This window comes from Rosa chinensis, chromosome 4 (genome assembly GCF_002994745.2).
Source record: "Rosa chinensis cultivar Old Blush chromosome 4, RchiOBHm-V2, whole genome shotgun sequence".
In the NCBI taxonomy this organism is placed as follows: domain Eukaryota; kingdom Viridiplantae; phylum Streptophyta; class Magnoliopsida; order Rosales; family Rosaceae; genus Rosa; species Rosa chinensis.
Genome location: NC_037091.1, coordinates 31,373,960 through 31,395,601, shown reverse-complemented (window position 1 = coordinate 31,395,601; position 21,642 = coordinate 31,373,960). Strand labels below are relative to the sequence as shown.

The following is a 21,642-nucleotide window of genomic DNA, read 5'->3' as shown; positions in this document are numbered from 1 at the left end:
TCCACAAAGGCTCCTCCAACTGCAGCATCTAACATATCATGTTCCAAAGGTAGGAGACCCTCGTAGAAGCATGTTAGTAGGTTTTCGTCCTTCTTTTGATGTTGAGGACACTGAGCAATCAAGGACTGAAACCTCTCATAATAAGCAGCATAAGATTCATCTTGAGCTTGTTTTATTCCACTTATCTTTTTCCTGAGTGCAATGACCTTGGAAGTTGGGAAGTATTTCTCTAGGAAGGCCTTCATCATAGTCTCCCATGATGTGATGCGCCCAGGTGGAAGCTCATATAGCCAATCTTTGGCTCGGTCAGCTAGGGAGAAAGGAAAAGCCTTCATCTTAAGGATGTTTTCATCTGCTCCTTGTGGTTGCATGTTTGCACACACAGACTGGAATTCTCGGATATGCTTGTTGGCGTCTTCGATATTAAGGCCATGGAACATAGGGAGCCTATGGAGTAGTCCACTCTTTAGCTCAAAATCTGCAGTCCGTCCTTCAGCAGGGGCAGGGTACACTATGCTTGAAGGGAGTCCTCCTGGAACCACTGACGAGGAAAGTTCCCTAATGGATTGATTTGCATTTCCACCCATTTCTTCTTCTTCTTCAGGAGGTGGTGAAAGTGGTGGTGAAAGTGAAAGGGGTGGGGTGATATGAGGTGATGGTAGGTTAGGTGAAACGAAAGGTGATGGGGTAAGTAATGGTGGAGATGGAGTTGGTGTAGGTGATGTGGATTCCTCCGAATGATCTAAGATTCTCTTCCCTTGCTCGTTGAATGTATATGGCTTGAATTGCAATGGAGAAGGTCTTCTATATTCAAGTTGGGAGGATTCTTCAAACGAGCAAGTCTTTCTTCAATCTCTCGTATGTTAGGGATTTTAGAAGACTCGGACATTCATGGAAACCTGAACAACATTAACAATTAAAGAAGTTAGTAACTCTATAATAAAAGAAATACAAATTAATGGTTTATACAAAAATGTCACTATTCACAACCTTTTTATATATACACTTTTTTTTTTAATGTTTTTTTAGACAAGTAAAGTTAGAAGTAATATGCACACAACTTTCACAAAATCCACAAATATACAATGAAGGAAAAACTTAAGAAGTTTGTTCAAGTATAAAAAGTACAAAACAAAACAATTTACACATGAGGGTTATGTACAAGTATAAATAGATATGTAAATTATATATATATATATATATATTTTAGAATTATAAATATAGTTAATATCTCAATTGATTCCAAGTTGTAAGTCGAGCCCAATAGAAACCACTACTATTGGTGAGATACGATCTAGGGATAGTCGCCTAGACAACTCCACAATAAACAACTGAAATTCAACAATACAACATATTCCAAAAACCCAAAAAAATTCTATAACAATTGTCCCACAGGTTATCAGAGAAATCTAAAAGAGAAAAGAATTCAAGATACAAGTAGGTTCAATAAGTAGCCTACAATATGAAATACAACAACAACAGATGCTATGTCCCAAATCCTACTATGCCGAACCAGCTACTCTGCAGACTGGGCATTTGAAATCGAAAGGCCGAGGGGAAAGTAGATAAAAACATTAGCATGAGTGGACAAAAAAAAAGTAATCGAAAAGAAAAGGAATTTTATACTTTCCCACATTTATTCCTTTTAAAACCCGATGCATGCAAAATTTATAAAAAAAAACATTTCTTTAAGCTCAAAAACTCGTGAAAATATACCAACCCTGCTAGTTAAGAGACATCAGACTAGCCCCACTAGTCAAGTAACAATAGAGTATGGGAAAGGAGTTATCACCATACAAGTAAGGGAGCCTCCCAGACTAAGGTCGAAGCCTCCCGGGCTCTAGAACCTCCCAGGTTCAGCGTAACTCAACTGCAAACACATAGTAAGCAGGAGGAGTACTAATAGGCTAGCTAGCAATAAATAAAACGACCTAGGTATGGTGGGTTAAAATCTACGAAAATCGAAAATCAGTAAGGGTTCCCCAAAATCTCACGAGAAAAATATATATACCAATGATTTGACCCCGCACGCCAAAATATTTTAGAATTCATAAACCAATAGGCGAGAAATAATAAATAAATAAAATTCAGGAATTGCCTCAAAAAAACTCCTCAAAATTCAACATAAGTCATAAATCCAAAGCCAAATAATATGCTCGATAAATAAATGATAATGAAATAAATCCGTAATTCAGAAAAGGGAAAATTTTAAGAACAGTGCACGAAGTTTGGCTATTAATTTTCGTACACGAAGTTACAAATTATGAACTTTGGTACACGAACATTTGTTCCCGACCAAAGACTTGTACACGACGTTAATGACGCCATTAGAAGGTGTGAAACGTGGCAATTTTTGAGGGTAAATATGTCCTTTTACTGTTCATCTTCTCCAAACCTCTCTCCCCCCTCTCTGCAATATCAAATTTTTTTTTCTTCTACTTCATACCTCAGTACAAATTGTTCTTCTTCTTCGTTTGGATTCTACCATTTGTTTCCTTCTCACCCTTCTTGATCAACCCGAAATGCCAACCCATCAAATAAGGCCAAGCCAAATATAGTTCTAAACAGCCTTCCTGATCCCATAAACAAAATATAACAGTCCCTTCCTTAGGATGAGTTCCTCTCCACAAAGAACACCATAATCCTAATCCAACCCGAAACCAGCCTCCCACAAATCGAAACCAAAATCAGCACCTCCCATTTCCACAGTATCAATTTCCATAGATTCATCTCTCTCAAAACTCTGATAAAACGTTTTCTGGGAAATTCTTGTACAAAATCTCCACCTAACCAAAACAAACCAGAAACTAAGTCCTTACTGTAGGCGAATTCGGCTGCGCCGAACCATATCCTGCACATTGCAAACACAAAAAGCAAGAGGTAACACAAATGAGAGAGAGAGAGAGAGAGAGAGAGAGAGAGAGAGAGAGAGAGAGAGAGAGAGAGAGAGAGAGAGAGATCCAGAACTACAGTCACGAAATCGATTTCAAATCAGATCTGATACAAACAGAAGAAACAAATCTAAATGAGTGTGAACGGAGTACAAAGTTCACAGTTCATTGCACACACACAACCAATTGACTACAAAGTTCCAATACCCGCAACAGATGCAACCAATCTCAGTCCACAATCTCACTTCACAAATCTGAATACAATTTAAAACAAGACAACATAACCCATTCAAAACAGTTCTCAATTTCACAACATAACCCATTCAAAACAGTTCTCAATTTCACTCTATCAAACCAAGCTCGGTTCCATCACACCTGATCACTAACACAGGAGCAAAAATTGATTCTGGTTCAAGATTATACCTTCGAAAATCGACTGATACTGAGCTCAACACCCTGCCGAGAATGGAAAGGGGATGAACCGAGGATTCCTCGTGCTACAGCCTAGAAGGCTTCACAATACCTCGCCTAAACTTGCAATCGAACAAGAAACGAAGCCCAGAAGGCCGGAGAAGTCGCCGGCAGCGAGGTAAATTTCCCCATCCACGGCGACGATTCCAACCGCAATCCACCGCAATTTCAGCTTCTATGTGAGAGTCTGTGTCACTGCGATTCAAATCATCATCGATGCTTTGACATTGATGACGTCATTAGGGACGGTGGTGGGGAGAGAGGGATGATTGGAGGGCTGAGAGAGGAGGAGGGTGAAGGAAGAAGAAGAGAGAGGAAGGATTATAGAGAAGGGTTGTGCGAACTGCGAAGGAGAAGAGAGATGGGTTTGCGGTGAAAACCCTATTCTACCCTTCATTATATGGATAATGACATACCCACTGACGGGGTTATTGACGTCGTGTATAAAAGGTTGGTCGGGTTTATAAGTTCATGTACCAAAGTTCATAATTTGTAACTTCGTGTACGAAAATTAATAGAGGGCCAAACTTCGTGCACTGTTCCTAAAATTTTCCCTTCAGAAAATACTCGCATGCATCATTTAAAATCAAATGTCTACTCACAGTATACGACTAACATAGCAGCCAAGCGTAACGATCCTCGTCGAGCGATGGGTCGATACCTGGTCCTGTACAAAATTATATTCCGTAAACGACAATTTGACACTTAAATACGATTCAAACCCGAAAACCCCTCGCAAAACCAACTTCTCCATTTCTTCTCGGATTCAACCTAAACTTCACCACTAATATCAATCCGTCGATTAAAGCATTCCATAACAGAAACAAGGGAAATCCGAATGTCTGATTCCCATAAATCGACATCCGAAACTCCAAACTTCGGAAATTCACAGTCGATAACAAACTTCTCCAATTTCCACCAAAAACACATTTACAAGTTCCATAACAATTATATAGTTTAACTAGCTAAAAAAGGAAATACAATGGCAGCGCGTGGGCCCCACACTCCCCCAGCCACCTTCAAACTGGGTCTTCAGCTACAACATCCACTCAACAAGCCCAACACTTTTCTCAACTACCACCAAGCCAAAAAACACATAAAATTGCCGGAAATCAAGGCAAACAGTAAACATCCGATTGGCAACAGTGAAGAGAAAAATTCAAACCTTCAATTCTTCCTCCACGCCTCAAATTGAGTTAGGGAACTTGGAGGGATTTGTCCATGAAGAATGGGCTTTCCAGAATGACCGGAATTGTCAAAGATGGTGGCCAGAATCGGGAGAAATCGCCTGCAATGTCGAACTGCTACAGTAAACGTGTTTTGATTAGATCTTCGGTTTTCCAACCAAATCGCCATGAACCACCACTATGGGCTTGTCCGGGACGAGAAGGCGATCCTAGAATGACCGGTGGCAAGCCATCAGGTGGCCAGAATTGGAAGATATGCCGGAAAAACAAAAAATAACGAAACCGGGTAGAGAGAGAGAGAGAGAGATGTACTGCGGTGATTTCCGAAAATGGAAACCTACCATAGTAACTTTGCAATTTCGTCCATAACTTTTGTATATGAACTCTGATTTAAACGTACCACATATGCACGGACTTGGTTTAACGTCCTCTTCGACTTTCATGAAGAAAATTTTCTCGAAAACTGACCCGAACAAAAACTCAATTTTTAGGGCCACTAAAAGGATCAAAACAAAGTAAAAGGTGAAAGTAATTGTCGTTTACCGTCCAAATGCCTAGTAAATACGTAAATTGAGATATAGGACCTAACAGTATTGACTTGCTATACGAGGTGGACGGATCACAAGATTTCATCAGCTGATCTCAACAATGTCTGTTGCTGAAAAACACAACAAAATTCTTGTGAAGAATTATAATTCTCAACCCCTTGGAACTAAGACTATTTCGAAGTCGAATTATAATAACGCCCCTAAGCAAGGCTGTCGTGAGCATAACCCTAAACCTAAGGGAAATCAATCTGGATGATCTGGTCTATATGATAGCTCAGAACAGGAAGATAATCGCCGGAACACCTAATGTGACAACCATTGCAGCCATGGAGGCTGCTGCGGATAAAGAGACAACGTCGCCAATAACTGCGCCGCCACTGGCCATAGAATGCAAGGTCACCATGCTGATGCCGCGCCTCAATCAAGGAGGAACAACCAAAATTTTAATCATTTTGATCATTGGGCGAAAGTAGGCAAAGCACATAAAGCAGTAGCTTATGCGTATCAAGCTTTAAAGAAAGCAAGAGAAGCTTATCACATGGACCATGATCATGATGGTGCGTACAAAATTTTCTTCTGATGTAAAGACCAAGAATAAGAGGCACATTCTAGTTTCTTAGTCAGAGCACGCCTCATTTTTTAAATTTGGCCCTTAACAGCCTATTTGATTTCTTTACACAATTTTCCTCCATAACTTGCCGGAGAGAATAATGCTCTTTTATGACTAATATAGATTCAACTGAGGCAATTAGTTAGGTCACCTAAACCTTAGACAATGTAGACAGTGGCGGAGCCTTGTTATGGTATGAGACAACCTCGGCTCCCCTCCCCCGCCCAAAAAAAAAAACGTCCATGTGTTGTATTTGATTGGTTATAGTTTTTTGTAACGCCCCGATTTGCACCTTATGAAATCGAGTACATTACAGTGCCGCGTATCCTTAAAATCTAAGCCGTGATTTTTAATTCAAGTCCTATGAACCCACAAGGCAAAAGAGAAAATTTAAAATTTATTTATAAACGCAAATTACGAAATTTAAATGCAGAAGTGTTTATTAAAAATGAGTTGAAAACAATAAAACCAATAGAAGTCTTTTAAAACCCAATACAATTCCTTTCAAAACCATGATCGAATGTTAGTCTAGTTCAAGGCCACAATCCGAAGAATTTACAAGAGAGGTATTTTACGAACAATCACAAATTCGATAAATGAATTTTGCGGGAGTAAATGAATTAATAAACCCTATCATGTGGATCTAACTCCATCGATGACAGAATTTGGAAGTACATGGTACACTTAGCATCATTGAGCTATCCCATCTTCGTACACAATACCTATATCCACAGACTGTTGTAGGGGGGTGAGCTTTCGTCCTTATTGATCAATAAGACTCTACCCCAAGTAGATGTCAAAACAATTTTATACACTTGCCATGGCGAGTAGTCAAAAACTATGCAAAAAAATAAAAATGTTCATAATCACACCCGTTGTTCATTTGTGTAAAAAAAAAAAAAAAAAAAAAAAAAAAAACAAGTAGGGCCATCAAAGAAAAACATACCTGATGACCGGTCTCTATGCCAACTACAACCTTACCAAAATAATATTGTAGCGAGAGTCCACTTATGCCATATCATTTAGAAGTACTGCCACACCTCAACAGATTTCAGACACTATTTCCTCCATAAATCCCCTCCGGAGGTTTACAGGATCAAAGCCCAAGGAAGTTGCTATGCTCTCTCAATCTCATTTCATCAAACAATAACTCATAAAAAATCAAAAACAGATTTCTCATGCATCAATAATTTCTGTAAGAATACATGCATAAAAAACACTAATTGAGGCAAGTCCAGAATCCCTTACCTGGAATATCACAGTTTTTAACTCCAATCACTTTTCTAGGCCAACACCACCACTTTTACGTTCTGGGTAACTGGAGTCCCTAAATCTGACAACAATTCATTGTCATTCCAATATTTCAAATCGACAATACTAATAAGATCATATCACTTTTTCTTGACCAAGGTACCAGAGTAAAATTATCTTTAACTTCAAAATTACAATATTTCAATGGCATGTCCCAAATTACTATGGACACCCAGCAATTTCCTCTTTTTAATCACTACAGATGAACTTCAGATTATAACAATTAAACTCACGGTGTAAAGGATTCTACCTTGGTCACCAAATATGAATTCAATGTTCTCGCCAATATATATATATATATATATATATATATATATATATATGAATTCAATGTACTTGGTATTCATTCTCAATACGAAATAACAAACCAAACCAACAACTATAGAAAATGCGTAAACCCCATATATCAACTAGTTGGCCAAATAGTTTCTTAATCAGTTAATCAACAAGCCCTGGCACAATTTTTCCCAACATTCATCGTACTTTCAAATGACCAATTGTCATTAATCAAACTCAACCCTGTAATTCCATTCAACGGCACATGCATCACACAATTAACCAAAGAATCCCAACACCAACTAACTAGTAATTATGCAACGGAGTTCAATATCACCACGACTTAATCTGCATTGTCAATAGGACAACTTTGTAAAGACGTAATCTGACCAACTTCTTTCTTAAATTCCCAGCAATCAATCCTCAGCAGTAACAGTAACCTCTAAAGCAATATTATTATTACCAGATACTACAAATTTGAAATTCAGAATTCACCTTGATTACAAGCTTTCAATTCCACAATAGAGTTCTAATTCAATTTCAACCTCAAACAGCAGCCGTACTGTCCTTAAGTTCTCACGAACTCAGGTGACCCACTTCTGGATCGAATTCACTTCCAATTTCACAATATCTTCAATTCAAAAATAATCTAGCATCAACAGTTGTTCATAGACAGGCGTTAAGGTGAGAAATGAACCCAGAAAAGCCAAACTGCCACCGCGCACAGTGGATTTCGACGGAGGCCGAAATCACCTAAAATGGCAACTCTTCCAAACTTGATCGAAATCAAAAACCATGTATATCAACGTGTACAGCTTGAAGAGTAGAAGAAGTTTCATACCTCACGCATCGTTGATGGTGACCGGAGTCGCCGGAAAACTCTGCAAAATCGTCGCGAAACACAAAACTTGTCGTCTTCCATTCTCTCTCTACACCCAGCGAATGGACCAACCGATGCTAGAAAAGGAACCGCGGCGAGAGGACAAACCAAACGACACCGGTGCGCCGCGGTGTCTTCGCCGGACGGAGAAGTTCAGATTGGGTTGCGTTCGCCGGTCGTCGGGTCTAGAAAAAGGTCGCGCATACTGAGTTTCTCTCGACCTGATGGCCCGTGAACGGAACCCAACGGGTTGCGCGAGAACTGAGAAACTCGCCCAGGCGATGCTGCGGGTAATGAGTTTTGAGGTTTTTGTGGCGATGAATCCCTTCTCTCTCTTTTTTCTCTCGTCTGGAGTCTCTTTTTTTTGCCGGTAATCAAGCAAAGTAAACACAAATTTAATCCCACAAAAATGAAGAGAGCAGATTTCAAAGGGCGATGACTCTTCTCCCTCTCTCTCTCTCCCTCCCTCTCCCTCCCTCCCTCTCTCTCTCGCGTCAGTGTGACAGTATGCTTATGGTCAGGCATAAAAAAACAGAATACGTGAGTATCAAGGAACATTACGCATACTGATACACCGTACCGACAAAGATATATTAGATGGAGAAGGAAACAGGGCAGAACAGACCAACAGACCAAGTGTGAGAATGCGAGAGCTCATTCATAATAGTGGACTAGTCATCGGCCACAGCAGTCTAAGTCAGATCTGCGACAATATATATCAGTCTCAATTCGACATGCAAAACAATGAATGCAAATTATCTATCATCCTTATGCATGGAAACTTATACAAAATGATGGAGGATGTAAATTACTGCCTAGTGCAACATACTCATATTTAGTTACGCTTAAAAGTCTCATATCCACTCCACACCCAAGTGGTTTCAGAACATTTCACCATCATAACTTGCTAAAACTCTTTAGGTCATTCATGTTGTGGGACACTTATCTTTCTTAGGCTTCCCAATTCCCACCTAGAACTCTGATCTCCATAATGAAAATTTAAATTTTGGACCTGAGTGGTAGGCCAGTAGATTGAAGATAATTCAAGTAGTAATTCCTTCCCAACCAAATCTTTATAATTTCCACACTGAAATAAAAGCAGATTCTACATCGTTCATTCAGTACCATCCCTCTATAGACCTTGTTGTCATCTCCAAGTAGTGTTAACGTTAGAAGTTCAGCGGTAGCTAAACCTCTACTAACGCTGGTCCGACCGAGCGGACCGCTGCCAATGATACTCAGAGTTCCTGCTACCTGTCAAGTAAAATACAGAGGGCGTCAAAGGGAGACCGCGCTGGCCGGTCTTCTCTTCTCCGATGCCTAAGTTAGTCAATGTATTTATATTGACAAAGTAACAATAGGTAAGTATTAAATGCGTAATCAATGAGGAGAGAGAAGAGAACCTTTTATAGGTGAGGAGGGAACTGATATTCTCTATGTTTTCGATGTGGGACTAATGTGCTTGAGTCCCCAGCTTCTGAAGCTACTGACGCCAACTTGGCGTGGCACGTGGAGGCGCATCAGCAGCGATCTGGAGGCGAGTTGGGGCTCAGGCGATTGCCTGTTTTGCTGTGTTTCTGTAGGTCACTCCTTTGGCGGGTGTTGGTACCGCTAGTGGTAGCATGAGCTTGGCTCATTATAGCTAATTATGCTTGTGAATGCCTATGTAAGTACAAGTAGTTACTACGTCATTATAACAGTGGTCCTGCAATTTACATTTTGGCATAAGATTACTTCTTTTGTATACTTCCAATTCATACGAAACCTGAAATTTTCAATTGCTCCTTGTGTGAAATCTACAATTAGAATATGATGGCATGGGGCTGTTTGAACCTAAATTTGGCAGGGCCCACGTAGCAGATAATTAAGCTAGGGCTCATAGGAGGCGGGAATGGGTCATGATGGGCCGTGATATAATAAGTATTTAGCCGAGGTCCGGCTCACCTGAGTCGAGGTATGGTTTACTTGTGGCTGAGAAAGTCCTATCCAATTCCCATTTCAATTGGTCAGGGACGCTGATGGCAGGACATTATGAGCAGATAAAAGCTACTAAATGCCAAATTCTACGTTCAGAGACGTTATAGCACTAAGTGTGGCCGTTACAACAATAAGCATTGAAAAGTCATGATGGTTGATCGTCAGTTATGCGAATCAAAGGAATTTTATTCTTAGAATTCAATTTGTAATCAATCCAGTCTCAACAATTAAAGCTGAGAAATATTTGTTTTATTATCTTTATTCTGTACTATAAAAGGGGTTGTAGACATCGTTGTTAAAGGTCCACGACCAAAAACACGACAGCTCAATACAAATTCAATATTCTCAAATTCTGTATCGCATTTCTACACTCTATCAATTTACAATATCTCTCGTGAATTATTTTACGTATTGGTATTTTTCTTGTCTTTCCTGCACTTTACATTCTTGCATATTTATTTTGTCATTCTTTAATTCCTTGCTCATTATTTTATTTTTCATGTGATTGATTTCTTTGCAACTACTCTCCTGCATTTACTTTTTCACAAATCGTATTAAGAAAATCATATAAACAAGTTTTTAGGGTTCATGCGTTTCTTCGTCCGGACTCGTATTGAATCAAGGCATCAGGGTAACACCTTATACTTTGATTTTTTTTTTTTACTGTGACTTGTGAGTATCTGCATCCTATAGATTTATCAATTATTACTCGCACTTTCACATTCACTCACCGAGTTGCACAGCACGAACACTCTGGCTAGCAAAGCCGAATCGTGTAAAGTCCTTGTATCCCGCGGCCGAGATCAATCCTTCTTCGGCCCACAATCGACTGATTAGAAGTCAGATCAGCGCAAACTCTGTAACCTAGATCAAAACCTCGCTTGGCCTCTTGGCCGCGAGTTGGCACGCCCGCGCACACATCACCAAGCCAGAAAGACGCGTGTAAGCTAAGAAGACCTCGGCCGAGTGACACGTGACACGTGGCCGAGACGATTTTTGAGTGGACATCTTTTGGCACGCCCAGTGGGACAACTACACTTGGTGAATGAATTACTATGAGCCAAATTTATACAGCTCTTATGCTAACAATGACCAATGTGGCCATAGTCAATTGTATGGTTATGATGGCAAATATAGCTATTCCATGTATAATAGTTTTGTTGATTTAAATAGCCATGCTGAGTGGGATCAACAAAATCTCATAATTCTATCTCAATATGGCTTTGATCACCAATACGGCTATGATCGCCAACATGGTTACCGGAATTGTTCTATCAGCCAATATGAATATGGGCGAACAGCCGATGAGTCGTATAACAATTATGACCAAACGGCTAGTGGACCATGCAATAATTATTATTCTAATTATAATCATAACCACAAAGATCTCTACGGCTAAACAGGGCCGTTCAACAACAATGGTGGTTCAACTTGTCAAAATGCATGGGAAAGTCAACAAGACACGACACAACCTCTATATGATCAACAAGTTGGTCACAATCAATGCTCAAAGAAAAAGTGAACCCTTGGACAGACTCCATAAAAAAATTTCAAGAATTAATGGCTACACATTTCTCAACTTTTAGAGAACAAGTGGACTCACACCTAAGGATGTTCAAGGATATGCAATGACATCAAAGAAAGCCTGTGGAATCAAACCTCCTCAACCCCAACCATTATCATCAAGAAGTCGTCAATGATGTGGAAGTGGAGATTAGGCCACTTGTTATTTTTTCTTCTCAAGAGAAGGCGGAGGATAATACGATAGGCCTGAGCTTAGAAATCATTAAGGAGAATGATCATCACATGTTTGAGCGTAAATTCGATGAGACTATGCATATCGGTATGGTTGTCGGAAACAAAGCCGATTTCAACAGTCCACGACTTATAAGTCTTGATATTGAGGTTGAGAAATGTCAGGTGATTGACCATAATGTGGTCAATGGTGAGGACTACCTAAATAAAGGAATCAAACATGTTGATATGATTGTTGGAAAGAAAGCTGACTTGGAGAAGCCTGTTAAAGTGAAATTAATCTCCGTAACTGATCAAACAAGTAAGCATGGAGACAATGACAGTTCGGCTCCCATCCAAGCCGAAAAGAAAACAGGTCTCAATCATCCCCTCTGGTCAATAATGATCGGCCTTGAAAAATTTGAAATTCATGTTGAGAATACAAAATATTCAAAACTTGGGGTAAAACATTGTTGGCCACCTCCTTATATTTGTGGTTGGCCATCATAAATTTTATTTTATTTATTTATTTATTTATTTCTTATTTCTTATTTCTCTTGTTTGCTTTATTTAATATTTACAATTTGTCTTTGTTTCTTGTTAAAAAATATATATAAAAAAAAACAGAGAGAGACGCGGCTAAAATTAGAGTTCATGACGCTGAGCTATACCAAAGTTTACTATGCTGGTACCTTGAGGCCTAGTTACTTTAAAAAGGATAGCCACGGCTTGATTTGAAGTTGGAGTTATAAAAGGAAAGGAGAGTTCAGCTAGCTTTCATGAAGCTGAAGTTCCAGAAAGTTTTTACCTCGGCTAGACTTCAAGAAGCCGAGCTCCATATCTTGCTTTTGTTTTTGAAGCCGAGGTTCAAAGAAGAAAAAATACATGGTCAAGTTAGGCCGAGGAACAATAAATGAAGTCAAACTTATGGCCAAGTAAGGCCAAGATCAGGTGATAGCCCAGTTGAGTTGCTTACCAGACGTGGCATGGTATAAGTTGGAGAAGATGAGTTAGAAAAAGTAGGTCCTTGCCAAACCAAAGTACAACGGTAATCCTACAGTCCCTTAACCACTCGACATTAAAGCCGAAGCTCAAGGGACTAGGGGGGCTCTGTTTGAACCAAAATTTGGCATGGCCCACGTAGCAGATAATTAAGCTAGGGCCCACAAGAGGCAGGAATGGGTCATGATGGGCCGTGATATAATAAGTATTTAGCCGAGGCCCGGCTCACTTCAGCCGAGGTCTAGCTTACTTCGCTTCCGTTGAGGTCCGGCTCACCTGAGTCGAGGTATGGTTTACTTGTGGCTGAGAAAGTCCTATCCAATCCCCATTTCAATTGGTCAGGGACGTTGATGGCAGGACATTATGAGCAGATAAAAGCTATTAAATGCCAAATTCTACGTTCAGAGACGTTACAGCACTAAGTGTGGCCGTTACAAAAATAAGCATTGAAAGTCATGATAGTTGATCGTCAGTTATGCGAATCAAAGGAATTTTATTCTTAGAATTCAATTTGTAATCAATTCAGTCTGAACAATTAAAGCTGAGATTGTATTTGTTTTATTATCTTTATTCTGTACTATAAAAAGGGCTGTAGACATTGTTGTTAAAGGTCCACGACCGAAAACACAACAGCTCAATACAAATTCAATATTCTCAAATTCTATATCGCATTTCTACACTCTATCAATTTACAATATATGTCGTGAATTATTTTACTTACTGATATTTTTCTTGTCTTTCCTGCACTTTACATTCTTGCATATTTATTTTGTCATTCTTTAATTCCTTGCTCATTATTTTATTTTTCTTGCGATTGATTTCTTTGCAACTACTCTCTTGCATTTACTTTTTCACAAATCGTATTAAGAAAATTATATAAACAAGTTTTTAGGGTTCATGAGTTTCTTCATCCGGACTCGTATTGAATCAAGGCATCAGGGTAACACTTTATACTTTGATTTTGTGGTTACTGTGACTTGTGAGTATCTGCATCCTATAGATTTATCAATTATCACTCGCACTTTCACATTTACTCACCGAGTTGCACAGAACGAATACTCCGGATAGCAAAGCCGAATCGTGTAAAGTCCTTGCATCCAAGGCAGAGAGAACCCCGCGGCCGAGATCGATCCTTCCTCGGCCCACAGTCGACTGATTAGAAGTCAGATCAGTGAAAACTCTGTAACCTAGTTCAAAACCTCGCTTGGCCTCTTGGCCGCGAGTTGGCACGCCCGCGCACACATCACCAAGCCAGAAGGATGCGTGTAAGCTAAGAAGACCTTGGCCAAGTGACACGTGGTCGAGACGATTTTTGAGCGAAGAGGGGCATTCACTATCAAATTGTAGGTGGTTTTTGCACAAATTCCTTCCTGTGTTCATTGTTTTATGCACTAGCACAGGTCTAGAATCTACAACACTACCAAATTTTGGAAATGAATCTGATCGTCTGGCACTGCTAGACTTCAAGAAAAGAATCACTGAAGATCCTCTCCATATCATGAGCTCATGGAATGAATCCATGCATTTTTGCAGTTGGATAGGCACTAGAAGAGTCGTGACTTTGAACTTGCAAGCTCAAAAGTTGGCTGGCTCCGTACCACCTTCTATAGGGAATCTCACTTATCTCACTGGAATCAACTTGATAAACAACAACTTTTATAGTGCAGTTCCTCAGGAAATGGGTAGTCTCTTGCGCCTGCAATATCTCAACATGTCTCAAATCTCCTTCGGTGGGACAATTCTGACTAATATATCTCGCTGTACGCAGCTGACAATGATTGATGTTTTTTCCAATAAACTCATTAGGCCAATTCCCGACCAACTCAGTTTATTGTTGAAATTAACTGTGTTATTGATTGGTCGGAACAATCTCACTGGGACCATCCCACGTTGGATTGGGAACTTTTCTTCTTTGTTTGCACTTTCTCTTGGTGAAAACAACTTGCATGGAAGCATACCCAATGAGCTGGGGCGTCCAACTGCTTTGCAGAGATTCATACTTACCTCAAATAATCCTTCTGGTATGATTCCTTCTTCGATATATAACATTTCCTCCATATATTATTTCACTGTTACTCAGAATCAACTGCATGGGGAGCCCCCACAAAACATTGGCATTACTCTTCCTAATCTGGAGGTATTTGCCGGCGGTGTCAAGAAATTCACAGGAACTGTTCCAGCATCATTGTCAAATGCTTCTAGACTTCGGATTCTTGATTTTGCTCAAAATGGTCTCACTGGTAAACTCCCTGCTGAAAATCTTGGAAGGTTGAAATGGTTAATTAGAGTGAACTTTGACATGAACAGACTGGGAATAAGTGGTAAAGCTGGTGGCCTGAATTTTCTTAATTTCCTGACTAATTGTACTAGTCTTGAGGTGTTGGGTCTTAGCCGCAATCACTTTGGAGGAGAATTACCAGCCAGCATCCATAGCTAACCTTTCTACCCAGCTAAAAATTCTTACTCTGGGGGAAAATTTGATACATGGAAGCCTCCCTACTGGCATTGGAAATCTAGTAAACTTGACACTTCTGGGAATGGAAGGTTACCACATATCTAATAGTTTCCCTGATGCAATCGGGAAGCTTCACAAGTTAGAAGGTCTGGACTTGAATCTGAATAGATTTTCAGGGCCAATCCCATCCTCCCTAGGTAATTTGACTTCAGTGACAAGGCTCTTCATGGATGCTAATAGGTTTCAGGGATGCATACCTCCAAGTCTTGGGAACTGCCAAAATCTATTGATACTCAACCTTTCTAGTAACAATCTAAATGGCACAATACCTAGAGAGGTAGTGGCGATTAAATCCCTTTCGATTTCTTTGACCGTGTCTAACAATTCTTTGACTGGTTCACTACCATCGCCTACTAGAAAACTTGTCTTTTACGACGCGCAAATTACGGCGTGCATATCGTGTGCGCCGTAAAAGATCGTCATTTACGGCGTGTTTTTTTGTGCGCCGTAAAAGACTTCTCTTTTGTCTTTTACGGCGTGTTTTTCATGTATGCCGTAAATGTGTAAGTATATTTACGGCATGCTTTTTTGTGAGCTGTAAAAGACTTCATTTTGTGATCTTTTACGATGTGTTTTTGATCTGCGCCGTAAGTATCATGTTTATAAAATTATCTTTTACGGCTTGCTTTGATGAGCGTCGTGAATGTCATAAGATATTAGCGGGCTTTTTGGCTCAAATTCTAATTTCCCTCTCCATAATTCATATATCTCTATGGCTCTCTCATATCTTACTTTCTCTTCTTATCCTCGCCCAAATTCCTAGTCATTACCTCTCATCTCTCTCGTTCTCTTATCTTATTCTAAACAAGATTAGATCAGAGCGTCAGGTGTTCGGGGGGGCGGCCATACAAGTAAGGGCGAGCCCATCACGTTAAACCTTTCTCAGATCCAATCTCTCTGTGCCGATATGGACCAGCCTCTGGCTCTCCCAACGCCGCCACCACCACTCGGACAACTATGACAACTGCCGCCGTGCTCAGCCCTATAATCTGCCCCTCAAAAGGCCCAACCCCTTCAGCCCGGCAAGAAGCAGTTCATCATCGAACCCTTCAAAGGTTTGGCCTCGATCCCAAAGCTCGCGTCTGTCACGGTAACTACAATCTACAATTCTCCCTTCCCCAATTTGGCCTTGATTTTATGAATTTGTTTGCCATTTTGAGTTTGGGTTGATCTTAATTGCAATTGGGTTGAATAGAGCAGCAGAGAAGTATATCAGGGTTGTCGCAGAGCCCCTAGATCGCCGCCATCGCAGCCACTACTGTCAATTAGGAGCCAAAGGCAAGCGCCAATCCGCCGCCGCCTCCTCCTCCACGCCAATTCACTTTTCTTCTTCTTCTTCTTCTTCTTCTTCTTCTTTTTCTCCGTTACGCTTCTCCCCTCCGACGACGTCGTTTACTGCTTCGTGCTTGATCGACTAGCTCAGGGCCGTTTTCCCGGACATGGATAATCAGGTTTCCAGTTTCTCATCTTTCTTAAATTTCCAATTGGGATTGTAGTTTAAGCTTATAGTTTAGCAATATAAGCTTATTGAAAGGGCCAAATAACCTAAAGAACTCTACAACAAGGTGTTAGAGTTGAAAGGTTAGGTGTATGTTGTTATATAGACGTCCAATCGATTGTGATTCTGGAGAGGGTTGCTGACATCAGTTTTGCTCTCTTGTTGGAAACATAAGGGTCTTTTGTAAGTGTAGGCCTCTAAACACTGAGGAAGTTTCAGCAGGAGCTTCAATGGCTATTGACTTTGAATCTGAGAAAGAATGTGAGCTTGCTGTCAAGTCAAATGGGGTTACAAGAAGGACCTTTAAGTTTGATGTAGTTTTCGGCCCTCAAGCAGACCAAGGTACATGCATATGATGCAAGTCTTCTGTTGGTTATGTACTGAAGTACAAAAAGCACCTTTAAATAACAGACATCCTTTTTGTTTGTCATATTAGCTGATGTCTTTGAAGACACAGCTCCATTTGCAACCTCATTTCTAGATGGGTACAATGTCTGCATATTTGCTTACGGATAGACTGAAAGTGGAAAAACCTTTTCAATGGAGGGAACGGAAGAAGCTCGGGGAGTCAATTTTAGGACTCTTGAGCAACTATTTCGGATAATAAAATAGCTAGAAAAGTTGCATATATATGATGTGTCTGTTAGTATTGTAGAAGTGTACAACAAGCAAATACGGGATCCACTTGTTCCAGGGAATCAGCCGGGAGCAGCTGCCAAAAAGTCCAAGAGATCCTTAAACATTTCTCATATTTTTCCCCCTTCATGAACATGTTGAAAGTTCTGTATGATCTTGCTTGTATCTTACCATATGGTTATACTTGTATGTTTCTTGATATATGGGTTCTCTTATCTCCTTGTTTAGATGGAAAGTCATTTACCTATTCAGACATTGCATAATCTACTTTTCATGAATTCCCACTTGTTTAGCTGGCAGTTAGAATAGCACCATGGCCTCTCATTTCTGTATCTCAAAGTTGAAATCTTTTCTGTTACTTTAATATAACTCTCCTTTTAAAATGTGAAGGTAGAGTTATATGTGATTTCCATGTTTTCTCCGTACTTGTTGCTATATTTTCATTTCTAACAATTCACCAATCTGTTGGGTACTCTTGATGAGCCATGTCTTTCAGTGCTATGAAGGATACAAATGAGGTGAATTCCAAGATAATGGTATCTAACAATACTGCAATGTCTTGTAGGCTTGAAATTGGACAAGCTGGAGAAGGGACACATCATGTTCCAGGACTTGTTGAGGCACACGTGAAAAACATGAATGAAGTCTGGGAAGTTCTCCAAACTGGCAGAATGCAAGGGCTGTTGGCTCAACCAATGCCAATGAGCATAGCAGCTGTGACTTTGGATTTAGATATTTTTACCAAGAATTTTGTATCCCAATGCAAGTGATGCATCTTGGAATGGTGGTTCTGCACATTAGACCCGAATAGAAACCAAATTCTCACAGAGTGTTGAACCCGCAATGGCAATTGTGCCAATTATAGCCCAATCACAGCTTGGGTTACAAGTTAGTCTACTTCCCTATATTACAAATTCAATTTGCTTGCTTTCTTATCACTATTTTTTAGGGCCTTTGAATTAGTTTTTTGAAGCTTAGAAGTTGGTTTGCATTCTATTTTGAAAATTGATATTTGGTATGCAATTCATAAGTCTTCAATAGGATTTTTGTAGCTGTTATACAGAATGATAGGAGGAGTACTGTTATGTGATATTCTACAAATATGTTGAGCTCTATTAATGAAGTTGATAATTAACGGGGATCACATATGTTTTTTTTGGGGTCTTAAAGAATGCTGGACTTGGAGCATCTTTTGCCAGCTCCCATTGGTATTGTTGACTGCAAGACACAAGTTATTTGGTGGGAAGAGGGTAATTCAAATAACTTCAGCTGGTATAGTATATGCTTATCTTGCAGAGTGGATGAGTGAATGAATGTAAAGTAGTGTAGGAAATGGATGTAAAGTAGTAGTGAAGGTTATTTTTCTTTGCTTGTAAGAAAATTTTATATGATGTAAAATAATTATATAAATGAAATTTATTTACTCACAAAAATATAGAAATATGAAATAATATATAATTGTGGATTTTTTTTTTTTTTTTTCAACTCTCATTTACGGCGTGCATGGTATGTGTGTCGTAAATGTAACCTCTTTTACGGCACACATTTGACTCATTTACGGCGTGCACGGTATGTGTGCCGTAAATGTACTTATCTTTTACGGCACACTTTTGACTCATTTACGACGCACATTGTGACTCATTTACGGCGTAGTTCATGCGTGCCGTAAATAATAATTGTCTTTTACGGCATGTCCATTTATGGCCTACATTTGTGGGTCGTAAAAGACCTTTTTTCTGGTAGTGTCTGAAGTGGGTGGTTTGGTAAATCTCGCAGAGCTAGACATATTAGGAAACAAGTTATCGGTGAAATCCCCGAAACCCTTGGCAGTTGTATTAGTTTGCAGCGCCTGCTTTTGGAAGGTAATGAATTCAGCGGACATATTCCTCAGTCTATGGAAAAGCTAAGAGGCTTGGAAGAGTTGGATATTTCACGCAATAACTTATCTGGCCAGGTTCCTAAATTTGTAGGCAAGTTTCGAGCTCTCAAGTATCTCAATCTTTCTCAGAATGATTTTGAGGGTAAATTGCCTAACTAAGGAATCTTTTCAAATGCAATTGGTATCTCCATGCTCGGAAATGATAAGCTCTGTGGTGGAATTCCAGAATTAGTTCTACCTGCATGTTCCAGCAGAAAGCCTCCTTCATCGAGAGGACTACTTGTCCCAAAAGTGATAATCCCTCTAACTAGTGCAATTGCATTAATAATTGCTCTTTCCTGCTTGGTTGCTGCACGTTCAATGATGAAAAAGCCAAGAGATGGACCTCTGACTTCATCTTCTCATAATGATTCATATCCAAGTATCTCTTACTCGGAACTCGTTGAGTCAACTAATGGGTTTTCTGTGGACAATTTGATTGGTTTGGGAAGCTTTGGTTCTGTATACAAAGGATTACTCAGTAGTAATGGAATGGTAGTTGCTGTTAAGGTATTAAACCTTCAACAACAAGGAGCTTCAAAGAGTTTCATTGATGAATGCAGAGCTCTAAGAAGTGTAAGGCACCGCAATCTTCTCAAGAACATAACAGCTTGCTAAAGCATCGATAATCAGGGTAACGACTTCAAAAGTCTTGTAAGAACCTCGATTTTCAATCAAAGCAAAACTTGGTGGCAGTTTTAACTAATGAAGCAGTCTTCCCGATTTGGTGGAGGACAAGGTGATGTCAAATCTTAATTGTTTAAACATACAGCAAGGAGACAAAGACTTTAAACTTAGAGCCTTTAAATATATATAATTGACGTGATTGTCAATTGCATATGGTGGTCCAATGGAAGTGATGAACAAGAAGACAAAAAGAATAATGTTTGATTATTCAAATATGTATGTGTGCAGCATGTCGTATCAAAAGGAAAGCATGGAATAATCAAATGGGAAAAATGCACGAATAGTGTCTGGAGACTCTGAGGACTGTCAAAATGATACCTGAACTTTCAAACGTATCAATGTGATACCTGGACTTATATTTTCTTGTCAACGTAGTACCTACATCAACTTTTCGTCATGACACCGTTAAATTTACCACGTGTGACTATGTGAGGCACGTGAGATACAAAATGAAGGTAAAAAGACTGATTTGCCCTATAATTGAAATTTTAAATATTTTTTTTGGTAAAAACATTTTAAATATTTTTTTTTGGTAAAAAGACTAATTTACCTTTAATTTTTTTCACCCTCCACCTCTCGTCTTCTTCCTCTCCCCTCGATCAACCACTCTCTAAAAAGACTGGTTGTCCTCGCCAATTCCTCCCACAACAACACCTCAGTATTCCTCGATTTCAGGCACATAACGCTGACGTTGTTGACCTCGACGAAAGGATCGGCGGCGCACTTCATTGCCGATTTCAGATCTTTGACAAGCGAGGCTATGTCCTTCATTTTGGAGGACGAAATTGAAATTGAAATTGGGATTGAGATTGAGATTGGGATTGGGATTTGGATTTGGATTTGGATTGGGTTCTCTGGAAACTTCTAAGGTACTCAAAGCGGGACTTGAGATCGAGGAAGGAGGAGGGCGGAGAGATCATCTATATCATTACTTGCTGGTGTTTTTGTTGTAGTTAATAACTTGATATTAATGGATTTTGAGTTTGAGTTCAAGTTTTGGTGGAGGTGTGGGTGTGGGTGGTGACGAAAAATGAAATTCAGGGTTTCTGCAACGTCTTCTTGGTTCTTCTTCTTCATTGCCCATTTCACAATAGGTCTGCATTGATGTTGTTGAGGCGATTTCAAAGGAGGAATGAAATTTTGTGTTAATTTGATCTAATACATCTGTGATTGTTTTGGTTGTTTTGCAATCCAAGTCTTCGTGCTTTCTCTGTTGGACTTGGAGGTGTTAAAGAGGCCATCGACCTCGCGGCGGAAGCTGATAAGGCAGCGGGTCTTCTCCTAGATCCAATGCTAGGCCCACTTCTTGGGGGCGCGGACCTCGTGGTCCTCGCCGCAGCTGCTGGTGTTGCCACTAATTAAGGCAAACACTTTTAATCAAAGTAGTGGTGTGTTCCGTATTTTAAGCGGTAGTGGGAAGACGTTAAAATCACATAAAGAGAAAGACTAGTGCTTTAATATTTTACGTGATTAAAGCATAATTGGAAATGCTACAGCTTTG

General features: G+C 39.8%; 1 protein-coding gene and 1 long non-coding RNA gene across 3 annotated transcripts; one reads left to right on the top strand and one right to left on the bottom strand.

Moving 5' to 3' along the window:
* Positions 1–2,342: 2,342 nt before the first annotated feature.
* On the bottom strand, positions 2,343–8,679 carry LOC112198075. Of its 2 annotated transcripts, none has more exons than XR_005809417.1 (3): positions 7,790–8,679; positions 6,654–7,040; positions 2,343–2,851 (listed from the first exon to the last, which is right to left on the bottom strand). It is a non-coding gene; the product is annotated as an uncharacterized LOC112198075 (long non-coding RNA). The 2 variants fall into 2 exon arrangements; XR_002935852.2 differs by lacking the exon at positions 2,343–2,851 and adding an exon at positions 6,142–6,545.
* A 3,317-nt stretch (positions 8,680–11,996) lies between these two features.
* Positions 11,997–15,814, top strand: LOC112199112 (putative receptor-like protein kinase At3g47110). Its single transcript, XM_024340171.1, has 3 exons — positions 11,997–12,261; positions 14,288–15,208; positions 15,279–15,814. The coding sequence occupies exons 1-3, from the start codon at positions 11,997–11,999 to the stop codon at positions 15,812–15,814; spliced, it is 1,722 nt and encodes a 573-aa protein (XP_024195939.1).
* The last annotated feature ends 5,828 nt before the right edge of the window (positions 15,815–21,642 follow it).

What these genes read in the sequence shown, in the direction of transcription:
- LOC112199112 (XM_024340171.1), top strand. Translation starts at nt 11,997, where the DNA reads ATGGTTGTCGGAAACAAAGCCGATTTCAACAGTCCACGACTTATAAGT. An exon ending in CCAAGCCGAAAAGAAAACAG is followed by an intron (nt 12,262 to 14,287) that starts GTCTCAATCATC and finishes GCACTAGCACAG; the next exon opens with GTCTAGAATCTACAACACTA. An exon ending in GAACAGACTGGGAATAAGTG is followed by an intron (nt 15,209 to 15,278) that starts GTAAAGCTGGTG and finishes GTTGGGTCTTAG; the next exon opens with CCGCAATCACTTTGGAGGAG.